The sequence below is a fragment of the Macrobrachium rosenbergii genome, chromosome 2 (genome assembly GCF_040412425.1).
Source record: "Macrobrachium rosenbergii isolate ZJJX-2024 chromosome 2, ASM4041242v1, whole genome shotgun sequence".
Classification (NCBI taxonomy): Eukaryota; Metazoa; Arthropoda; class Malacostraca; order Decapoda; family Palaemonidae; genus Macrobrachium; species Macrobrachium rosenbergii.
In genome coordinates, this window is record NC_089742.1 from 54,554,271 (window position 1) to 54,579,119 (window position 24,849).

Genomic DNA, 24,849 nt, shown 5'->3' on the forward strand with positions numbered 1-24,849 from the left:
TCCTTGATTGTGGTACAAAATTTTGGTTTTTCTGCATTCTTCAACTCATCTTCACTTGCCGTTTTTTGGTTCGTCATAGTCTGTATCGCTTACAGATTCATTCATTTTGAGAAATGATTCAGAAATATGATATTCTGCCACTATTGATGATGAAAGGGAAATAATGTCTTTCGCTACTTGAATACCAAAGCCAGCCCCATACCATCCAATGGTATTGACACGACCTGTCTTGCAAAGCGACGCGCGTATGAAGTCGAACCGCGGATCTTAAGAATGCGTGCCTGCTGCTGCTCCACCTCTGAGAAACGCCACTTCTTAAGAATAAGACTGACAAAGAACGTAGTGAAATACGAAAAAGAAACCTAAAAATAACCTGAAACTCACAGCACATTCTCCATAATCTGTAGATTAGGCCTTCACTTGATTCCGCTACTGTCTTCGTTTGTTTTACCTCACTGTTTTTCTTTCTCAACAGGAGTCGGATACGGCGCTGCTGTTATGTCAGTCTGGTTGAATATCTACTACATTATCGTACTTTGTTGGGCTTTGTTCTACTTCTTCCAATCTCTTACTTCCGGTAAGTACAGAAGAATTCAAATATGAGTTGACCAACACTGTGAATACGTTACTGTAGCACCAACTTGCTTTCGAGCTCTGGACGGAGAGACAAGAATGACACGATTCATAAAGCCCTCAAGTTTATGCAAATTAGTTTCCATAAGGCAATAAGAAACGGGAACGTATGTGAGGAAAACGGTTGTAACGGGAGAATCACTTGTAGGTTTGCGAGTTAAAGAGGACGAAATGTCTTTCGTTTTTACTAATGTACCGCCTTATTTTTTTTGTGTACCGATAAATTGTACCTTTGTTTAGAATCATATGTGCGGGAGCTTCGCTTATAATATTTTTAGATTCTCTGAAAATTATTAACTAAATAATCACAATGACCCATGTTATAACGTTTTTCTTTTATTTCTTTATATTTTCTTGCTTAGATATGAACTACGTCTCAATTTCTAAATGGCAATGAAATCAATTCTTTTTTTTTTTTAGGTCACACATTTGAGTTTGAGAAATTAAAAGTACTCATTTTGTGGCGTCATGTTTAATCATTTTGATTCTCATCTACGTAAGGTATCGTTCATCTCTAAGGTAACACTTCTCTTTTAGAAGCAATTGGTAACATGAGCATAGGCAGAGACTTTGCCATAGACACAACAGAGCCTAACCTTACATCCCCTGACATAACTTATCTTACAGATGAGATAAAGGGATGAATATATTGTATTAAAACAAATAACATCAATGGGACGGCAATATAGTCTCTCTTCTTTTGCAAGGAACATTTTGAAACCTGTCTTGCGTCGCTATTCTGTACTTGTTGGAATCTGTCTTAATCAGACTCCGAACTTTACATAACAAACTTGGCATGGAGTCAGTGAAATTTCAATTCGATCCGTTTTTGGTTCCTCTAATTGAAAAAAAAGGTTAAAGAAGCATATCATTTTACCAAGCAAATGAGTTAACATATTTGAGTTCCTGTGAACGAACGAAAACCATAAAATCAATTCGTCACTGACTTTATAAAATCATTTCGATTCCATAAAACTGTTTCCGGTCAAAATAATTATACATCGCAACTCGATTCTCAAGCAACTAATAATTATTATTCTCATGCTCAGTTTAATAGCGAATGACAGTAACGTAAAAATAATTGACTCCCGACTCCTCGGCGTGCCTCCGCCGTCGGACGTATGCTATCAAATGTTTTGCAGCATACCGTCAGCAATTTGCTTCCCGCTTTTATGAATTTTGCAGCTTCTGCTGACAGGACATCAGAGGCAGTCAGCGTTGACAGCGGCAGTGCATGCATTTCAATAACATGGAGTTCAGTGGAGACAGCAATTACGAGGCAAACACAAAGATGCGCAGAGTATCTTTAACGCAACGTGAAATACGCTCATTTCACACTCCTGTGATAAAGGAAAACTCTTTCTTCTTGCTTATGGTTAAGCTAGGCATACCTTGCTTGCAAAGGCAGTAATTGCTCTCTCCATTAAAACTATTCGTCTTTCTCCGCACTGACTTACAGTTTTTACAAAACTAAAATCTTTTTATTCTTAGTGTTTTTTTGTAATAACTTTTCTAACATTTTTGACGAATCTAATCAGTCTTTTGCGTTCTTTCCATTTTGACTCATTTTTCATAAAGCTAAATCAGCCAATTTTATATCTTACTTTATTTTAGCTTACATTTTTATATAACAAAGCCTACCTTTCTTTTGATGGCAAAACGTGCATGCTATATAAAATCAAAGTAGAAAACTAAAACTTTTTTATATGTATATTTTAAGACGAGAGATCTTTAACAGCAACTCTCTCTCTCTATCTATCATTTTTCATTAAACTAAATAAGCAAATTTTAGATCTTGCTTTATTTTAGCTTACATTTTTATATAACAAAACCTACCTTTCTGTTCATGGCAAAACGTGCATGCTATATAAAATCAAAGTAGAAAATAAAATTTTTTTATATGTATATTTTAAGACGAGAGATCTTTAGCAGCAACTCTCTCTCTCTCTCTCTCTCTCTCTCTATCTGTTCATCATTAAACGTTTCTTACTTCTCTCCTATCTCTGGACTGCGTTCTTCTTAACTTCTTTACAGTGTATAGTGCAACTGGAAGTAAGTATTCGTCTGCCACGCTTAAGACATTGCAATTGTTATCTGCACATTGCTTGATGACCCATCCCTCTGCACTACCTTCCTCCCTGGTGAGAAGAGTTGAGAAAATGCGAAAGGATGACCATCCTTCTATCCTACATTTGAGTTCAAAGATGTTCCTGCCCCTAATTATTATCATGAGGAACTGCTCGCTATCTCCTGAACCTAATTCGCTATCCCCCCAAAAATTGAATCTAATTGAATATACTGTAGCGTTAGTCAAGCACTGATTAATATATACTTGGAATAGCAATGAAATTTCTGTTATTCTCTAATTTCATTTCGATGCACTCCCTTTTAGCAGCTGTGAGAATTCGTAGGTCACCATCGCACAGTTCTACTTTGGAATGTTATTTCAACCTAACCTACAAGATAGGTCCTAGCTTTCCATAGCATGTCACGAATTATCCTTGCTTTAGTCAGACTGATAGTGTTATGCGAGTCAAATTTGCTGTTTCCTTCTGTGAAATATACTTGAACTTTCAAAGTAAAAACCTGTTCCGTTTATCATCGTGCAGTCTCTGTCCACTACAGCAGTGGTTCCAGGAACCATCATGAGTTTATATAACCATGACCTTGATCAATTATGGACCCAATAATTAACATGTTAATTTAATTAGCCACACAATAGCCCAAATGCTAAGCATTTTCTTAGAATAATTATAAATAAAAGAAGCTTAAGACTTAATTGTAAGAGTTCATATTCTTATCTTTTAAGATTCTTTTCAGAATCCGTGTCTCGTATTGTCATATTTTAGAAGTGATGAAATGGGCGAAAAAGAAATGAGTAAATGTAGAAACTGCATCCGTTTGAACTTAGTTTTAAATATGAAAACCTGCCTTACTTTGGTTAGACTTCTTTGGTCTCTGACTAATTCCCACTTATTGAATCATTAGGTTATAGATTATTACTGTAGAATTAACCAGGTCTTCAAAAGACTGAATTAAAAATAATGATGACTTAAAGAATTCTTTTTTTTATAAGATTTATTCCTTGACTAATGGACTTACGAAGTGTAGGCTGTGAAGCCAAGCACTGGCGCACTTTCAGCCATTCATTGTAGATGTAAGTATATACGTGCGCATAATAATCTGCTTTTATATCTGTCCCAACCTTCAGTCGAAGCTCTGGAGGGCAATTCATCCGCAACTTGAAAGTGGAAAAAACACTAACATGTTTCTCTCGTACCCCAGAGTTGCCTTGGGGCTCCTGCAATAACTGGTGGAACTCGGAAACCTGCGTGTCTCCCTACGCCAGGAAAGACCTCGAGTGCTGGGAGGATAAGTACAACTCGACCTCCAACGTAACGAGCACTTTCTGTAACCTCCAGAACGTCAGTCGTGTCAACATCCTCAATCTCACCGATCCCGTCAAGGAGTTCTGGGAGTAAGTTATAGAAGTAGATTTATAGAAATGGATCTTCATTCAACTGGTTTCTTTTCCTCCGTTCCTTCCTCAGCCACCTCTTTCAATATTCCTTTTCTGCTATGATATACGGTCAGTTCTTTTTCCTCCCTCTACCATTCATTATTCACTTTCATTCCTCGCCTCTTTCCTCCTTGCCAGGTAGAACCTTGTTTAATATCAATATACCCACTTTATCATCTCCATTTTTTCAAATGGTTACATATAAATCGCCAATGATCTCTTGACGTTGCATGTTTTTAATGTCGTGAGTCATCGTAAAAGGTTTATTTTAATTTTTATTTTGCCATTGCTTAGTTTTTCACTTATCTGAGACGCATTTTTGCCATCATGACAGACTGCAGTTCAGAAGGAAACATTACTGCTTACTTTTACCCATCTGCAAGCTCATCACGATTCCATTTACTTTTCACTTTATCCTAATAATTTTATCAGTTACGATTCATCCACATTTTCTCAAAAGGTCATTTTCTAACCCCCATAACTCCTCTGTGTGTTTGCTATCAAAGGCTGACAGTCTGTAAATACAGGGCAGTTTGTCAGCCCGTTTATTCCGACCTTCAGGCAGTACAGTATTTCAGCGTGATCTCAGTAAAATGTCATTTCATGTAGTGTTCTCTATACAATTCACAAGTTTATGGCGTTTTTGTTTTTCGTGTTTTTGTCATGACTGCATTAGCGTTCTTTTTTCACTCGTGCCCCTTTCTTCGGAACTGTTGAAATCCTTGTATTATCTAGTCCCCAAACGTTCAGGAAGTAGGTTTGGTTCGCGTCCCGTTTTGTATATTTTCCATTTTTCTTTATTTCTCCTATGTAATTCAAGTCATCACCATCATCGTTATATGCATTTTCTTTATTCTTTAGACAATGTTCTTTATATTGCATTTTAAATCCTCGTAAATTCTTTGAATAAAAAGTGACGTGAGGAAAGAACGATTTACGATTGAAAGTGAAATGTATCAAGGATGTATATTCATGAATGCATAAAAACACATCCGTTTTGTAGACCTTTTTTTTTTTTTTTTTTTTTTGGCTTGTGCTTGACCGTGCTTATTTACTGGACTAATTTTTTTACAAGCCTCATATTCAATACGAATTCCCTATACTCCTCTTCACATTCACTACACAGAGTCATTATCATGTTCTTTCGTCTTTTACTGTTTCCACGACATTTAAAAACTGTTTTCTTAAAATAAAGATAAAATGTTCATTTCCCGCATATAAAGTATTACGTTGAACAGTCCTTGTAATCACTGTAATTTAGGTCTTTATGTTTCTGATTGTGTAATGATTCAAAGACGTAATTTTCTAATTTGCCAGTTTCATTCATATTTCATTGTTTCGATTACAATAACTTAAGATAGACAGAAACCTTCCACATCCTTTCTTTCTACTAACATTTTATTCCAGTCGAGTAATCTTACTTCTCAAGTACAGTTAGAATAATAAAACATGCTTTGAAACCATTCTCTCCACATATGGACAGAAAATAAGCAATGTATCGAACTGAGGAGACATCACACATTTTATCTTGCAAATAATCACGTAAGGAATACAAGGTACGCATATTAAAAAGCTGTCATAAAAACAGTTTAAAGGAAGGTTGCGTGTTTTTACACAATCGCAAACCTTAAATCCAGAGAAGCTCTTTTATTCATCGTGATGCAAAAAACAAAATCAAAGAGGAAAAAAGTCTTCCAAACGCCGGCTAGGAAAGACTTAGAAACCGTAGGTCCAAAACAGTTGACTCTCCCCTCGAAAGTGTGTAGCTGAAACCTTGTTTTCTCCCGCCACAGAAACCGGGCTCTCCAGATTTCGGAAGGCATTGATCACCCGGGACCCATCAGGTGGGAGTTAGCTCTTACCCTGCTGCTAGCCTGGATCCTCTGCTACTTCTGTATCTGGAAGGGCGTCAAATGGACTGGAAAGGTAGGTCAATGAACACTTTATTTTGGAGGGCTGCGTGAACTGGAAAGGCTTTCCTGGGAGTGGTTTAGACATCCAGTTGGCAGCCCAGACGGCTGGAAAAAAGGCGAACGTTTTTATTCAGCAACCGTTTCCGTTTCTATTAGCTCCTGTACCTCACCCACACGAGAGAGAGAGAGAGAGAGAGAGAGAGAGAGAGAGAGAGAGAGAGAGACCGTGTTCCAGACGAGGAATCGTAAAAGGGGAACAAGAAATGGAGAGTTAACTTCCCGAGTTGGTTTGAATGACACTCAAACGTCCTCTTTGCACTAAATCTCCGTAATCTGTTGCTGACAGGATCGATTTGTCATTAGGCGCGTTGTCTGTGAAGGATATTTCTGAAGACTGGAGGAAAGGGGAAAAATAATGAAGTTATTAACGCTTGTGGGAAAACATTTTACAGAGAGAGAGAGAGAGAGAGAGAGGTTCTTACGGATTGAGACTTGTACTTTTCTGCACAATAGGAAAAGATACGGCTTATTTTTTACAAAAATGTTTTCTGTACAATAGGAAAAGATGCGTCTTATTTTTGACAATAATGTTCTGTGTGACTCACGATAACACGATTAATACGTATTATAACGCAGAAAACAAGTTTGATGCTTTTTAATCAATCGCAAAATTGAAGTCTCATGTGGAGATTCTTAAATTCTTAGATACGAGTATGAAAAGAAAAAAGCAGTGATACTGATTTAATCATTATCCATTTGCTGTTACAGAAAAGCAATAGAAATTTCAATTTGCACATTCATTATATGTGGCTCGTCAAATGTAGTCATAAGTATAATTGCGGTGCCAGACGAATATTTCTCGTAATTTTCTCCACATCTATGAGTTTAATGATAAGATAATTAAAAAATACTCGTAGTAGCATGAGTCTTAAAATGGAGAAGCAAATCCACAGTGATGTATGTGTACATATATTTAAAGCTAAATCTCTGTTCGGTTCCCCTTTTCAAAAGGGGAACCGAAAAAGTTCCCGAAAGCTGCCTGTACAGATTTATCTTTAAATATATGTACATATACACAACTGTGGATTTGCTTCTCCAGTAATAATAATAATAATAATAATAATAATAATAATAATAATAATAATAATAATAATAATAATAATAATAATAATAATAATAATAGTAATAATAATAATTGAGGACAGAAAAGTAGCATCTGCGAAGAAAGTCAAAGATGTTCGGTACGTAATTACAAAATGATAAAATTGGTCGAAGTCATAGTAACTTGTTAATGGAAATGTACGAATAAATCAGTAAAAATGTTTACGTAAATGCCTCCTTACGTATATGTAAGCAATAATTCCGAGAAATAACTTCATAATTACGTATCTATAACGTATATGGTGTACATTGCTGTGTATGTGAATTTATGTGAGTAATTATTATGGTGCGTATGTAAGCTCCTGGTGTCGAACGCAAGTGTGATGCACATACAATAATTCGTTAAACATTAAGCAACTGCTCATTTATTTCATATGCAAGAATTCGAATGTAATTTATTCGTGTTGCATGAACTCTAAATTTCACTTGCTTGGATAATGACATCTAAAGGCATAACTCCGGGACAAACCATTTCGAGGTGTAACGAGGTAAAACATATATATATATATATATATATATATATATATATATATATATATATATATATATATATATATATATATATATATATATTTATATATATATATATATATATATATATATATATATATATATAAGATGAAAATAGAGTATATTCAATGAAATCTCCATGCATATTGCAGTGAAAGCCAGAAAGTTTGAATGGAGATTAAGAAAGATTTTGTATCATAGATTACCAAACTGATGCCGTGCAGTTTAAATATAGTCTTCGTAATCAAGCCAGGTGTTAAAAGTACCACCTTAGGGGCGTTGCCTGTAAATCAATTTCCTAACAAAAAAATAGAGCTGTTTGTCAAATATGTAAATTTTTCAGCTGTAAGTTTTGACGCTAAAATCTCTAGGAAAACATCAGTTATTATTATTATTATTATTATTATTATTATTATTATTATTATTATTATTATTATTATTATTATTCATTGATACATTTGATGGCTATACTATCCCGGTCACTTTTCTATGAAAAAATCAAATATTCATAATTAAACAAATAGATGATTTTCGATGAACCATGTTCGTCTTTGCCGACTTTTTGCGTCGTTACTTCATTTTAGATGTGTCTAAAATAGAATACTCGTCACATTACTCCCGATGAAAGCAGATAATGGTGGCCTGTATATTATTAATTTCTTTTACCAAAATACAGACTCGGTGCCGAAAATCTTCTAATTTCTTTTACCAAAATAAAGACACAATACCGAAAAGGCTTCTAATTTATTTGACCAAAATACAGACACAGTACCGAAAACCTCCTAATTTCTTTTACCAAAATACCGACTCGGTACCGAAAAACTTCGTCTTTTGCGTGACCTCAAGTCTTTTTGCGAACTCAAAGGTCATAGAGGCCCACAGCCAGGATCTTTGGTGTTAATGAGGACAGAGTTAAGGGGAAACAGTTCATATGAAAAATTCTTAGGATGATCTATCTTCTTTATACTTTTCATAAAAGATACGTTATTCATCAGGCTTATCTCTTCAGGTATGATTTCTTTGCCATTTTAATCATGAATATAAAAGTAACTGGCGTGACACATAACACACAATTGCCCCAGTCGATTACTTTGCTTTACTATAGCAAAGAATTTCACGGAAAATTACTTTTTTAAGCAATAAGTAGTAATTTTGTCGGTCAAAAGAAGTCGATAATTTTTATATATATATATATATATATATATATATATATATATATATATATATATATATATATACATATATATATATATATATATATATATATATATATATATATATATATATATATATATACATATATATAATTATATATATACATATATACATTCAAATCCCACAGCACCCAAATTATATTCATTTAGTTTTCGAAGGGACCATCTCCCTTCCTTCTCAGAATTCGTATTGTAAGGAAGAAGGGACCCTACGAAATAGATTTTATTTTCGTGCTTTGTAAATTTTACTAATTCTTGTCTAAACGGAAAATGTGTATTATTATTATTATTATTATTATTATTATTATTATTATTATTATTATTATTATTATTATTATATTGTAACTGGCAATTAAAAGATAGATTTATTTGTAAATGATCTGCCATGTAATCATTAGATGCATTATATATATATATATATATATATATATATATATATATATATATATATATATATATATATATATATATACATATATATATATATATATATATATATATATATATATATATATATATATATATATATATATATATGTGTGTGTGTGTGTGTGTGTGTGTGTGTGTAGAGACAGACAGGCAAAAGATGTACGCGTCCATGTCTAACGGCAAATCAATAACAGAAACTAATCCATGTCCACAGGTTGTGTACTTCACCGCGTTGTTCCCTTACCTGCTCATGTTCATCTTGTTCATCCGAGGCGTGACCCTCCCAGGCGCCATGACCGGTATTCGCTATTACCTCATTCCTGACATCAATAAGCTGAAGGACGTCACGGTAAGGAAAAATACAAAGCAGTAAACAAAACATGGTGATAAGGATAGTGATAATTCACTTATCAGACTATTAAAGGAGGTGCGGAGAAGAGGAAAATGGTGATCTCTTGTGGGAAGAAAAAACATTAGCAACTGCAGTTAATGAAAGCATTGTTGTTCTATTTGCAAAAGATACCTGTTTAAAGACAACGGGCCTCTTTTGTATTTTGTAGCTGCTACTGAAGTTACAGATGTTTGACGGTTAAAGAAAAGGGTTGGTGTTTTTCCTCTTTCTCCGCACACCAGAACTTCCCTTTCTAATTCCATTTCTTCCGAAAGTCTCATCAAGCTGTTATGCGGTCTAGCTTTCATTTAGATTACTTAATGAAACTAGGCTCTGCTAACATTGCGATCTTGCAATCGATCAACTCCCTCCTTACTTGAAAGTGAAATTGGAGTAGTCCTATTTATTCGGAACTAAGAAATCCCATGTCAAAGTGAGCGAAATTTAGCCGCTGTAGATAGTTTCGCAATTTCTTAAGTTCTTATCTAAACAAAAAAAACCAGGAATGATATTATGCACATTTTCTAAGGAGGATGCACTACCCAAATTCAAATTTCTCGATCAATACGGCCCCTAGCTGCAACCCTTTTCATTCCTTTTACTGTACCTCCGTTCATATTCTCTTACTTCCATCTTCCTTTCCACCCTCTTCTAACAATTGATTCATAGTGCAACTGCGAGGTTTTCCTCCTGCTACACCTTTCAAACCTTTTTACTGTCAGTTTCCATTTCAGGGCTCAGTGACCTCATAGGTCCCTGCGCTTGGCCTTTGGCCCAAATCCTATATCATACTCTATTCTATTCTTGATCGTTACTGTATACAGGTGTGGGTGGAGGCTGTATCGCAGGTGTTCTGGTCCTACGCTTTGGTGTTGGGCTCTCTCATCGCTCTGGGATCCTATAACAAGTTCGATAACAACTGCTATCGGTAAGTGGCCATTTTGGGTGGCTCCTTTCTGTTAGCGTGGGGAATGAATGCGTAGAATACCACCTATTTTAAAGAAGAGAGAGAAAGGGGGGGAAAGCATCCTGTAATCTCGAGGGAGAGAAAGAGAGAGCGAAAGCAGCTAGTAATCTTGAGTAGAGAGAGAGAGAGAGAGAGAGAGAGAGGGGGGCGGAGCATCTTGTAATCTTGAGAGAGAAAGAGAGAGAGAGAGAAAGCAGCTAGTAATCTTGAGTGAAGAAGGAAAGCATCTTGTAATCTTGAGAGAGAGAGAGAGAGAGAGAGAGAGAGAGAGAGAGAGAGAGAGAGAGAAAGAATCTTGTAATCTTGGAGAGAGAGAGAGAGAGAGAGAGAGAGAGAGAGAGAGAGAGAGAGAGAGAGAGAGAGAGAGAGAGAGAGAGAAAGCATCTTGTAATCTTGAGAGAGAGGGAAAGCATCTTGTAATCTTGAGAGACAGAGAGAGAGAGAGAGAGAGAGAGAGAGAGAGCAGCTGGTAATCTTGAGTAGAGAGAGAGAGAGAGAGAGAGAGAAAGCGAGCGCATCTTGTAATCTTGCGAGATAGAGAGAGAGAGAAAGGTCAAAGTGAAAATCCAAATGCTCTGCTCTTAAAGATTAGATTACAAAGACGTGTACCATTTGACCTTCCAAAAACGATCTCGTACAATACTCAAACAAAATAGAAAATCAAAAGCATTGCTGATAACTTTCAGATATGGAAAAATAAATTCATTGTCGAATCAATTCCTAAATCGAAATTGACTCTTTTCTAACCCACTATAAATTAAATGGAAAAAAATCATTGCTGAGAGTTTTCAGACATTAAAAAACGAAACAGAGTCGAATACATTCATAAATCAGAACTGAATTTTCCAACCCATTAAAAATGAAATAACACAAGTATTGCTGATAGTTTTCAGACATTAAAAAGAGATTCAAGAGTCGAATATATCCCTAAATCATACTGACTTTTCCAACCCATTAAAAATTAAATAAAAAAAGATTGCTGATAACTTTCAGACATGAGAAGCGAAATTAATTGTCGAATCAGTTCCTAAATCAAAACTGACTCTTTTCCAACCCATTAAAAAGGAAATAAAAAAAAGCATTGCTGATAGTTTTCAGACATTAGAAAAAAGATTCAGAGTTGAACATATTCCTAAATCAAAACTGACTCTTTTCCAGCCCATTAAAAAATAAATAAAACAAAAAAGTATTGCTGGTAGTTTTCAGACATGCAAAAAGATTCAATGTCGAATATATTCCCAAATCAGTATTGACGCTTTTCCAGCCCATTAAAAAATAAAAAAAGCATTGGTGATAATTTTCAGACGTGAATAAAATAAATCTCATTTTCGAAAAAATTCCTAAATCAAAATTGACTCTTTTCCATCCCATTAAAAAAATAAATAATAAAACAAACCATTGCTGACGATTTTCAGACAGGAAAAAAAATTATTTTCGAATAAATTCCTAAATCATAACTGACTCTTTTCCAGCCCTTAAAAAAAAACAAATCTTAAAAACCCATTGCTGATCATTTTCAGACATGACTAAAAAAAATTCTCATTTTCGAATGTATTCCTAAATCAAAACTGACTCTTTTCCAGCCCATTAAAAAAAATAAATCATAAAAAACCATTGTTGATCATTTTCAGACATGAAAAAAAATTCATTTTCGAATAAATTCCTGAATAAATTTTTTTAATTAGGAATTTATTCGAAAATGAGTTTTTGTCATGTCTGAAAATTATCACCAATGCTTTTATTTTGTTTAATTTTATTTTCAGACATGAAAAAAATTCTTTGCGAATAAATTCCTGAATCGAAATTGATTCTCTTTTGCAACCAAACCACTGAGGCTTCCTTAACTAAAGCTCCTTTGAATCCTGCAGGGACTCCCTCATCCTGTGTACTATAAACTCCTGCACCTCCTTCTTCGCCGGGTTTGTCATCTTCTCTGTGGTGGGTTTCATGGCAGAACAACAGCAGAAGAATATTGCTGATGTAGCCGCTTCAGGTAAAGTTCACTCAAGTTTTCTAAAATATATATATATATATATATATATATATATATATATATATATACATATATATATATATATATATATATATATATATATATATATATATATATATATATATATATATATCCCTAGTACCAGTATGGATGATTCTTGCTTGGTATTGTCAAAAATGGCTAAAAGTAATACTGTAAGAGTTCTCCAGAGCGCTCAAGCTAATGCTGAATCCATTGTTGACTTTATAAATGAAAAGTGTGTCCTTGACACAAACCCTCAATCTTTAACGAGCAGGAAATCGGGCAAAGTCGACAACGGAACTGATTTCTTTTCGTCTTTATGAAGGTAAAAAATTTTCAGTCCAATTAACCTGCATACGCACTGAGCTCATTTCGGTTCCTGGTCCTAAGCGCTCACTCCACAAACACAGTTGTGGGCACTCTACACTCTCCACATGAGGTGCAAACTTTTATCCCCGTGTTGTTTCCAATTCAAATCGTCTTTAGTTTTACTTTACTTTATAGTACTTCAAAATGTTCATTTTAATTATTTTTAGTTACAGTAACCCCAAAAATTTAAAGTTGTTTCTAAACTAGACATTACAAAATATTTCCACATTACTTTTAACCATCCCCTTTCAATTCTTTTTTCTTTTTAACCGAGGCAGAGCCATTCTCTTAGCATCCGTCGCTTTCCAGGTTAACAACATTCTTAATTTCAGCGACTGAGTGACTGAATGCGTTTTACGTTCTTCTTCTTCTTTCTGCTTCTCGCAGGACCTGGCTTGGCGTTCTTGGCTTACCCGTCGGCTGTGTTGCAGCTCCCGGTTTCTCCACTCTGGTCGTCGCTCTTCTTCCTTATGTTCCTCATGCTTGGGCTGGACTCCCAGGTGAGTCGAATCAAGCTATCGCGGTGTGACGTTGAGTATTGAATTCCTCAGGAGGTATACTTGTACCAGTAGATTTTATTTTGAACATACTGACAGAATAAAGCAATTTCTTAAGAGATCTAAAACTAAATTTAGAAGTACATTAAGATCTGAAATGTTGCATGAAGAAAAGGAGTAATTTTAAATCGTCCTCCAAAGAAACAGATTTCTTTTGAAAATCCTAATTTGCATCTGGATATAGTTTTTGCTCAATTAAAATTAATTTTTGTTTTTGTTTTAAAGCTCCAATGGAATGTCTAGAATAGGTAACGATTCTAGATTCAACAGAAAAATGAAATGTTAAAGTTAGGAGTTGACGATGTAACGCTTAATCCTACTGTATAAACTAATGTGCATCTTTATATCAATATATTAATTTTTCCCCTGTGTAACCTGAATAGTCTACGGACAATGATCTCCACGTTTAATTACGACAAAATTTTAAACAAGAAAATGCAGAGCAACATTTGGTACTAGGCCAGGGCTCTTTCAGGACACTTATGCGGCTCCAAACGCTGAACAAATGGTATTTTATCCATTTAAAACAAAGAAATTATGTAACACTCTTAAGACAACATTTGATTAAATTTTATTCAATTTTAAAAGCATATTATAGGCATCAATTTTATTGAGTTTGTAATGAGATATAAATAGTTTCTAAGCTGAAAATATTAAATATTTAAGAGAGAGAGAGAGAGAGAGAGAGAGAGAGAGCATTTTTGTCATTGTGGCTCTGACAGTACATTTTTATGATTCTCTAAATAAATGGCTCTTCTAGCTTCAAAGGTTGGTGACCCCTGTACTAGACGGGTTAGACATTAAATATGAAACCATTACAAAATTACTTGAATGCTGTCACCATTTTTGAATGGACAGGCATATTATTATATTTCTATAAAATTGCAAGAAAAGACAGGTATCAAGAAAAATTATACTTTAGAAATGACGTAGCGAATATTAATGTTAAGTCAGCGACTTGCTCTGTTTATAAATATTTGAGATGAGCTAGCGAATATTTCATCTACAATGTTAAGTCAGCGACTTCCTTTGTTTATAAATATTTGAGATGAGCTATCGAATATTTCATCTACAATGTTAATGTCAGAGACTTGCTTTGTTTATAAATTTTAGAAATGACCTAGCGAACATTTCATCTACAATGTTAATGTCAGCGACTTCCTTTGTTTATAAATTTTAGAAATGACCTAGCGAATATTTCATCTACAATGTTAATGTCAGCGACTTGCTTTGTTTATGAATTTTAGAAATGACCTAGCGAATATTTCATCTACGGTGTTAAGGTCAGCGACTTGCTTTGTTTATAAATTTTAGAAATGACCTAGCGAATATTTCATCGACAATGTTAATGTCAGCTACTCGCTTTGTTTATAAATTTTAGAAATGACCTAGCGAATGTTTCAACTACAGTGCTAAGTCAGCGACTTGCTTTGTTTATCCGCATAATTCCTGGACATTCCACTTTGTTTTCTTCAGTTCTGTACCATAGAAGGCTTCATCACAGCTGTGTCTGACGAGTGGCCCAAATATCTTCGCAAATACAAAGAGCTTTTCATCGCCATCGTCTGCATCCTGTCCTATCTCATCGGCTTATCCTGCGTCACTGAGGTACGAAAATGGATTTGCTTAACTGTACACATGTGTATGTTTAAGGTATAGATTGAGCATGTATTTTATTATGTGTGTTTTGACAATTATGGTGTACTTTGCGTACATTGATTCACGGAGATTTCTGTCATCACTGACGCACACCGCAACGCACACACACACACGTATGTATATATATATATATATATATATATATATATATATATATATATATATATATATATATATATATATATAACGATGTGTATGCGTATAAAAAGCATGACACTGCTCTGAAGCTACGTGGGCGGCTGTTAGTTTCTAAAAAATTAGATTAAGTTATATTTCGCTACTGATTTCAAACCAGTTTTGAAACGTTAATGTTGAATAAGTACTCAGATAAATAGAATATCTCGCATTTTATACCTCCAGAAAAATAAATTCCTTCCTCGTAAGCAAAATCTGCATTCGAGAAGGAAGGTCTATCTTCTAGTGGTTTGGTCTTTGAGAATAAAATATATTGTGCGAGTATAGGCTTCTATGTTACCCGGTTGTTTTATCTGCAAGGTCGTGTCAACAGTTTGAATATCACAGATCTAGACTGATTTAACGAAATTAATTTGATTCTTTCATTAATACTTGTGAGTTTGGGAGTGTATGAATTATCATAGTTCCACTTAGTACCATGCAGACGAGCAAAAATAAACTTCTAATGTGTGGGGTGGATGTATGTCTTCACGGTGACCGTGTTTAACAGTTTGAATATCACAGACCTAGACTAACTTGTCGATATTATACTGATTCTTTCAGTAAATGCAAAAGAATTTGTTAGTTCCACTTAGCACCGTGAAGGCCAGTCATTCAAATTCTACTATGTAGGGTGGAATGTATGTCTTCACGGTGATCGTGTTTAACAGTGTAAATATCACAGACCTAGACTAATTTGTCGAAATTATACTGATTCTTTCAATAAATACATAAATTTTGTCAACGTGCACGAACTATCATAGTTCCACTTAATACCACGCAGACTAGTCATTCAAATTTCTACTATGCAGGGTGGAATGTACGTCTTTACGGTGCTGGACTCGTACGCGGCTTCGGGCATGTGTCTCATCTTCTTGATCATGTTCGAGAGCATCGCCATCGGCTGGGGATACGGCGCCAACAAGTGGTATGACCACATCAAGGAGATGATCGGCTACTATCCGTTCTTCTGGTGGAAGATCTGTTGGATGTTCACGACTCCCCTGATCTGTTTCGTAAGTATAAACGCCCTGTTTCGTCTCTCCACTGCCGATAGCTGGCGGTTGATAATCTATATGGTGTAGAATTATTAAAGACGATCATTCAGATGATATTTCTCGTGCTTGGATTTAAAAATGGCATCTGTATAGACAATACGAAAAGTGTCCCGTGGCTCTTTCCGAAAACTGGAGCTCAGTTAATAATACTACCTATACATAAGGACTTAAAAAATATAATAGACCTAATGTTTTGTTCACTTTTCCAGTAGGAAAAAAATTGAAAGCTTTTATAAGGAAGATAATGAATGTTACATAATATTTATAATGTTGATTCAGAGTTACAAATGGTCGCACGTTGAATAGCAATCAATAAAACAGGGATGTTTGTCGAGATCTATGATAAAATGTTCTTTCTGTATGAATAGTATTTTTCCTGACTTGGCATTTCCGTACTCTGTCGTTAACTGTTCAAAAATGTCCCATTCTTTTACTAGCCTAACTTGGCTGGAAAATATGTTGACACAAAATTCACGTAATTTTTATTTTTTTGTAAAAGAAAACTGTTGTGCCGGCTTTGTCTGTCCGTCGGCACTTTTTCTGTCCGCCCTCAGATCTTAAAAACTACTGAGGCTAGAGGGCTGAAAATTTGTATGATGATCATCCACCCTCCAGTCATCAAAATACCAAATTGCAGCCCTCTAGCCTCAGTAGTTTTTATTTTATTTAAGGTTAAAGTTAGCTATAATCGTGCGTCTGGCAACGATATGGAACAGGCCACCACCGGGCCGTGGTTAAAGTTTCGTGGGCTGCGGTTCATACAGCATTATACCGAGACCACCGAAAGATAGATCTATTTTCGCTGGCCTTGATTATGCGCTATACAGAAAACTCGATTGCGCCGAAGAAACGTAGATGATAAGATGATAAGATGGTAAGAAAGATTTATCAATTAACACATGGACACCTACTCAGGAAAATAGTATTAACAGTATATAATTCGTTTGTCGTCGTAGATGACTCTTAGCGTTATGATTTTGCCACAATAACAAGTAAAGATAACAAGCTTATAAAAGTAAGTCCCAGAAAGCAATAACTTTATTACAGCGTTGCCGTTTCTGTATAGATATACCTATAACAACTAAACCTGGATTTATTATGATAACTACTGTCTTCGCTGCATAAATCTGCCTTTAACAGCTAAATCTGGATTTACTATACCTATAACAACTAAACCTGGATTTATTATAATAACTACTGTCTTCGCTGCATAAATCTGCCTTTAACAGCTAAATCTGGATTTATTATACCTATAATAACTAAACCTGGATTTATTATAATAACTACTGTCTTCGTTGCATAAATCTGCCTTTAACAGCTAAACCTGGTTTTATCAATAATAACTGTACTGTCTTTTTTGCATAAATCTGCCTTCAGCAACGGAACCTGGATTTATTATAATAACTACTGCCTTTTCTGCATAAATCTACCTTCAACGTTTAAACCTGGATTTATTATAATAACTACTGCCTTTTCTGCATGAATCTATCTTCAACAACTAAACCTGGATTTATTATAATAACTACTGCCTTTGCAACATAAATCTGCCTTTAACAAATAAACCTGGATTTATCATAATAACTACTGTCTTTGCTGCATAAATCCGCCTTTAACAGCTAAACTTGGATTTATCATAATAACTACTGTTTTCAGCATAAATCTGCCTTTAACAGCTAAACCTGAATTTATCATTATAACTACTGTTTTCTGCATAAATCTGCCTTTAACAGCTAAACCTGAATTTATCATAATAACTGTTTTCTGCATAAATCTGCCTTTAACAGCTAAACTTGAATTCATCATAATAACTACTGTTTTCAGCATAAACCTGCCTTTAACAGCTAAACCTGGAGTTATTATACTAACAGCTGTCTTTTTCCACAGAGCGTGTTCATATTCAACGTTATCATGTGGTCTCCTCCAAAGTACGTAGACTACGAATTCCCCGGATGGACCCACTTCATAGGATGGCTGATGGCTCTTTCCTCTATGCTCTGCATTCCTGGCTACGCTGTCTTCAAATTCATCACCACACCTCATCCCGGCACTTGGAAGGAGGTAAGGCAATAGAAACACTCCCTGCTCACCTGAACTAAAGTGTATTTTCGTACATGTCACCTATTGTTGCCCAGGGTTTCGCCGTTAGGTATGCAATGGAAATTAATATACAATCAAGTAAAAAAAAATTGAATTATGCTTAGCAAATAAAAATGCTAATATTCTTGTGAATGAATCTTCCTCAAAATGTAGAATTTTTCAGTTTATCTCTTCATAACGTAGGTTAAACTCATATTCATTATGACATCTTTCGTGCTTATTTTCCACTTATTCTAGATAAAGTAAAAAAAAAAAAAAAATAGCGTGATTTTTGTACAACGCTTTGGATAGAATAAAAATGGATGAACCTTCATTAATTGCGGATATGACTCCGAAAAGTTTAAAATGTTGATAGCCTCCAGTCAAGAAGCTGACTAACCCTGAATTTTCGAGGGGTGCTTGGTATAAAATGCAGTGCTGTGCAGATTAAAAACAGCGAATAAGTAACCTTTAAAGATGCATAGAGAGAATATGAACTATAATTACTGTAATTTTATTTGCACAGGTTATATATCATCTACCATGAAGATTAAGAACGTGATCTGTTTCATTTGAGTATATCCTTCATAACAAGAATGAAAATAAAGTGATCTATATTTGTTGAGATTATCCCTTGTAAACATTCTCGCTTGCAAACGTCGCATCCCTTCGAAAGAGAATTTGCTACGATTTGTTCGCAGACATTTTTTTCAGATAGTGCAAGCGTTGATCACGACTATTTTAGCATTATGTTCAACAGGGAAAATCAAACAAGCTCCCCCTTAGTTCATACTGAAATAATGACTCGATTCTTTCCTCGCAGAGATTAATAGCCATCACTCGGCCTGACATTGACATCAACACGATGAAGAACAAATACAAGAGCACCCCTCAAGAAGCAACACCCGTCTAGAAGGCACAACCGCAACCTGCTAAAAGTCACCCGTAATAGCAATGCCCATGTAAACCTCCCACGAAAGCTCACACCCCAAGTCTCGATCTTCCTCCACTTAATCAACACGCCACTCCGGATTCCATGGAGACATCGTCGTAAGCTTCACACCCAGACGAGACGCGGATTAGTAGAGCCATATCTCAGAGAAGTGCAAGGTGGCTCGACGGTTGGCTCAGCCCCACTGCCACAGACCAAGTACAGTAGACAAACACAGCGTTGTTCAGATGTGTTAGCTGATGCAGATTATGTGGGGATACTATCTATGGTCAACTAGCTGGGTCCCTTTTGAAGATTTGTTCCTTTTTCTTTTTTGTTTTTACTTTCCTTGTCGTTCAACCTTCTGTGCCAGATCGAATCACCCTAGGATCAATGGACCAAACCTGGCAAGCTGGTTGGTTGTTGGTACCTGTAGAAAGTCATATCTAACCAATTATCAATTTTCAATAGACATATCCTAAAGCGGTTGAAAATTGAAGGCTTATTTTGAGATTTAGAGTAGATTATCCATCAGTTTTTAAGAGAAATACTGTAATTTCTCTTCAGAAATAGGAGAAAGCTAAAACGATAGAAGAGCTTTGATCTTTCATTTTGTATCTATGATAAACTAGTCTTGTACATTGTATTGTAATTGGATATGTGTTTCATGCTGGTCATTATTTCTATAAAAAAGTAAGCTAGCTGCAGCATCCTGCGCCTAGCTTGAAAAAAAATCTTTTATGTAGCCTGACCTATTAGCTGATAATTATAATCAACATTTGATAAAAAGAATAGTCTTAACTTTTACATAAGTTTAGATGTGAAATTTTCGGGATCTCATGTCTCTTCATTGGCTCCGAGAAGGCCTTCATTGGAACTACGTGCATATACCTAATGGTGTTGTATTATACGTAATGCGAGATTTCTATGTGATTACATTCGTGAAGCGAACTTCCCTGTCTTGTACCCATGTGAATACTGCAGAGAAACACCTTTCCAGACTGAAAATACCCCGGCACACCTTCCCCAAGATAACCTTACCTCAGGAAAGGAGTGCCAACCCGTTTTCTGAGTTTCGAGAAACTGCAGTATCATTCTGTTCAGTACTTGTATCATTCTCTGTTTTAACTGATAATACTGGAAAAAGAGGTGCCATAATTATAAGGATTTCCCGCCTTGAACCACTTGGGAAAGGTTAGGAAGAATGGAAGGGAATGACAGTCGTTTAAATGTGGATCATGTTCGTCATGAGTATATGAGTCATCTTGCTCTATCATAAGCCATCGTTACTGCCACTTCGCAATTTGCAATTTCGATTTCCACTTACACATGAGCCGTGTGCCATTCCACGAGGGCCTACAAAATTCGTAGTTGTTCAACCCACTCTCCCACACTCCCCAGTCTTGCGCTGTCCGAGGACAGCTCACAACCAAAATTAGACACTCATTGTTGAAGATAAATTGTTTAGAGATTTAGCTGAAATGATTTTAATGTACATATTATTTTGTTGGATAGAGAAACCATCTAACATTATTGCCTCATATCTTTGTTGATAGTTTTAAAACATATATGCAGAATATTATGCTATGATTGTTATCTTAACCTTATTTGGTGAGATTTATAGATGTTTGTGAGTTTGAAAGAGTAGCCTTTTGTATTATGTATAGATATATGTTCTATTAGACATTATAGTGTTTCATTCAAAATTAACGTTAAGAGTAATTGGACACCTTAGAATGCTATATTGTTCTCAATGAACAGTTTTCAGCCCAGAAACTTAAACCCTTGAATATTCTTCTTCAAGAACTTTCAAGTGCCATTTTCTTTGGCTTATCTTTTGCACTACAGCCTTGGACAGTTCAGCAGGAACAATAAATTCTGTGTATTATCGTAAATCATGTAAATCAGAGATCTACAGCATTCTGAAAAGCATTTTTTTTTGCATTTACTGTTATAGTGTTTCCTACTGAATACTCTTACCTCAAGTGTGAGTCTACGTTTTTTTTCAAAAGCGTAACTTGCTCCGACAATTCAAAACGATGCTCCAATGTTTTTGGGCATCTGAGAACAGAGGACCCTCACACGTGAACGTAGGAAACGAGAAAGAGAAATCTCAGATTGAAAGGGCTTCCATTTTAGTCTTCCAGATGTAGGGTATTTTCCTTTGTGACATATCAAACGGGCATTTTGTCAGCATGGGCAAAGATTCTTCAGCCACGTCTTCTCAAACACCTCCTGCAGCGTAGAATAGAATTTTATCCTTTGGGACCAAGGCATTTAGCGCCGCATGGGTCTTCCAAATAATATATATAATATTTAGAGAAAGATGTCTACCATCTTTGAGAACCAACCTTTGTATTACTGCTAATGCAGCCGAAAGGTTGCCTAGCTTGATGATAGAAAACTTAAGTCACAACATTTTATCAGATACTGTTAATGGTTCTCCTTCACTCTAGACGTGTCTTCCATGTTGTTGATCGTGTCTTCATTTAGAAAACATTAGACTGTATGCGAGCAATAACATCGTGTTTTGCTGTTTGTTCTCGCCCCATCCCCTACGCCTCCCCCCCCCAAAAAAAAAAAGCAACAACCCCCACAGTTAATCCATACATAGACTAAAAAAAATTGCTCTGCAATTCCCTTATTGTAATAAATTAGTGAAGAAAATTACTACTTGTCTATGATTGTTTCTTAGGTAGCTGAATTCCCTAGGTACTCTCTGAGTCACAGCGAGCTACGACTTGGGTGATCAGTGTAAGAGCTCGAACACCGCAAGTTTTAGCCAATGAGAACCTGTCATTTTTGAACTGCGGACAACAACTATAAGAACAAGAACTGCCAACGAGGGGATGGTGTCCTTGGAGCTCTGCAAGCCTCACCATTCAGTCATCCCTCCAGCCTTACAGAGCACGAGTAGGAGTGCGACTTGCCTTCCTCCAGCGCCACCCCTGTACTCATGTATGCCTACTTCTAATTGGCTGAAACTGATTCACCATTTTGTAGATTACATATCAGTACCAAATGTAAAAACTATGTAATGAGTGTATGTAATGCCAGTAAGTGGAAATGTGTATATGTTATATGTTAGGATAATGTTTTGCACCGACTCGTTAAAACTACTAAGTATCTATTATATTGTAAGACTAGCGCTTAAGAATGTCTCTTTCTTTATTGTGAATATGTGAACTTTGTTGTAAGCTTCAATGTTAGGCTATGCATGTGTACAGGAACAGTTATGAGATTTTCTTTTCGGTCCAATGGAATTGCGTTTAATGTTGAATCACACCCATACACATAACATCATAGTGAGTACAAAGTCGAGTGTGACCAACTTTTGAGGAATTTCAAACAGGGCAATACAAACCTTGTGTTCCCGCTTCCCGATTTCTTTCCCTCCCTCTTTAGGCTTGATTTGGATACACTGAGACTTCTAGTAAAGATAAATTAATAAAAGACCCATGCCTTCCTTTTGGACTCCTCTTTAAAATATTGTATAAATAACTCTGTTAAAATGCAGATCGCGACTACAAGCTCATTTTTAGTGTCTCAAGTGAGGTAAATTATTTTTGTAGCTGTTTGGCGCCTGTCTTAACAAAGTCATTTGTACATCTTAGGAAATACCTTATTCATCCCTTCTTCTGTGGCTTTACCAGATTTGATTAAGTAAAATGATGATGTAATACTTAATCTTTGAAATAAAACCATAAAAAACACAATCGTTTTCTCTTATGATCCTTTGTGGGACGATACGGAGCAGGATTTCATGCAATATGATAATCGACCAGATTCATTTGAAGGTACACGAATGAAAAAGTAAACTTTGCAGTTACTAAGGTTATATCTATAGGTCACATTTATAGTACTATGTACGTGTTTCAGTATGAGAGGATGTGCCTACATGCAGTTTTTAATTTCATTTTAATTCATTCATCATTGTACCGAATGATCTATTGGGTCGTAGCGCTTGGCCTCAGGCCTGGACCTAGCATTTTAATCTAATCCTTCAGTCCAGCCCTATGAGAGCTGAAAGTCAGCTCAGTGGTCTGGTCAAACTACTTTAATAGTAATAATATAGTACTATGAGTTTCGAGGTCTTCACATAGCAGTTCATGAAACTCATTTCCATCCTTAATCTTTCTAACGCTTAAAGAAGATTCAGAAATTGTTTGGAACACACAAACATATGTGTGTGTGATGTCATTTAAGGGAAAACAGATGGTAAGGCCTTGCATTTCCAACTAATATGTATTACAAAAGTAAAAAATAAAAAAAAGGCTCGGGATTATATATACCATTAGAGGACGTTGTCCAAAAAAAGTTTCCGTAAATAATAAGCTTAAAAATGATTTGATATTTTAATTTAGATTTTAAAAAATCTACGTACATTTCTCAATATGCTTTTGCACCCAGGAAAAGAATTTTATTACGCCAATGACATCTCTAAATAAGTTGTTAACGATACTGAAAATTTTGAATGAAAAAAGCTGTCTGTACTAATGTTGCATTACTTATGACAACACTGTAACTCATCTAGTTCACAAAGCCTGATAAATGATCCAACACCTTAGGTATCACAAACTGTTATTTACCACAAACTAAAACCTGCAATGCATACAAATGATCAAAGAATGCATATTACCTATTTTAATCTATCAAATCCATCTTCAAACTAGAGACTATCTGGTTCCTTTAAATCAGAACTACGAACATTTGTTAGCACTTTATACTCTGATCTACGATTTTAAAAACCATTATGGTACAGTTCACTGCGTTTCATGTACGAGTGTTCATGAATCTGGTTTCCTTAAGTACGGTAAGTATGCTTAGTTTTTATGCTAACCCTTAGCCGCATTGGAATGCTTTGAAGAAATAAGTATTATGCAAACTACAAAATACTGAACACTGAAAATGTGTAAAATAAAGCAAAAATGTTAATCCAGTGACACAACATTTTGAAACCAATTAGTAGTGCCGTGCGTTGCCAGCTCGTTCGACAAGAAAACGATGATTCATCACTACTTACGCGTTTTCTCATAGAAAAATCCTTTTAAATACACCTTAAACTGCTGACCTCAACTATAGGTCGATTATTCATATATCCCAATTGCTAGTCAAGTAACTGTCAGTGGTCAAAGGCAGCAATGGTGAGTATCATAGATATAGAGAGGAGAGACTGGAAGTCACGTGACTGTCGCTTGCAAGTAGGGCGCCATTGCTGCGTTAATTCCCATGAATGTCAGCAACAGCAACAGAGCCACCTCCGGCACCTATTG

At 35.5% G+C, this 24,849-nt stretch overlaps 1 protein-coding gene across 2 annotated transcripts in view; it reads left to right on the forward strand.

Moving 5' to 3' along the window:
• Gat (GABA transporter) overlaps nucleotides 1–23,292 on the forward strand; it is a 219,463-nt gene extending 196,171 nt beyond the window's left edge. For both annotated transcript variants that reach the window (XM_067118351.1, XM_067118342.1), the window contains exons 4-14: nucleotides 476–577; nucleotides 3,919–4,111; nucleotides 5,947–6,079; nucleotides 9,595–9,729; nucleotides 10,596–10,699; nucleotides 12,607–12,731; nucleotides 13,509–13,621; nucleotides 15,155–15,286; nucleotides 16,324–16,527; nucleotides 18,454–18,627; nucleotides 19,469–23,292. In XM_067118351.1, coding sequence (XP_066974452.1) covers nucleotides 476–577; nucleotides 3,919–4,111; nucleotides 5,947–6,079; nucleotides 9,595–9,729; nucleotides 10,596–10,699; nucleotides 12,607–12,731; nucleotides 13,509–13,621; nucleotides 15,155–15,286; nucleotides 16,324–16,527; nucleotides 18,454–18,627; nucleotides 19,469–19,558 — 1,505 coding nt within the window. In that variant the 3' untranslated portion in view covers nucleotides 19,559–23,292. The remainder of the gene's footprint in view (nucleotides 1–475; nucleotides 578–3,918; nucleotides 4,112–5,946; nucleotides 6,080–9,594; nucleotides 9,730–10,595; nucleotides 10,700–12,606; nucleotides 12,732–13,508; nucleotides 13,622–15,154; nucleotides 15,287–16,323; nucleotides 16,528–18,453; nucleotides 18,628–19,468) is intronic.
• Nucleotides 23,293–24,849: the final 1,557 nt, after the last annotated feature.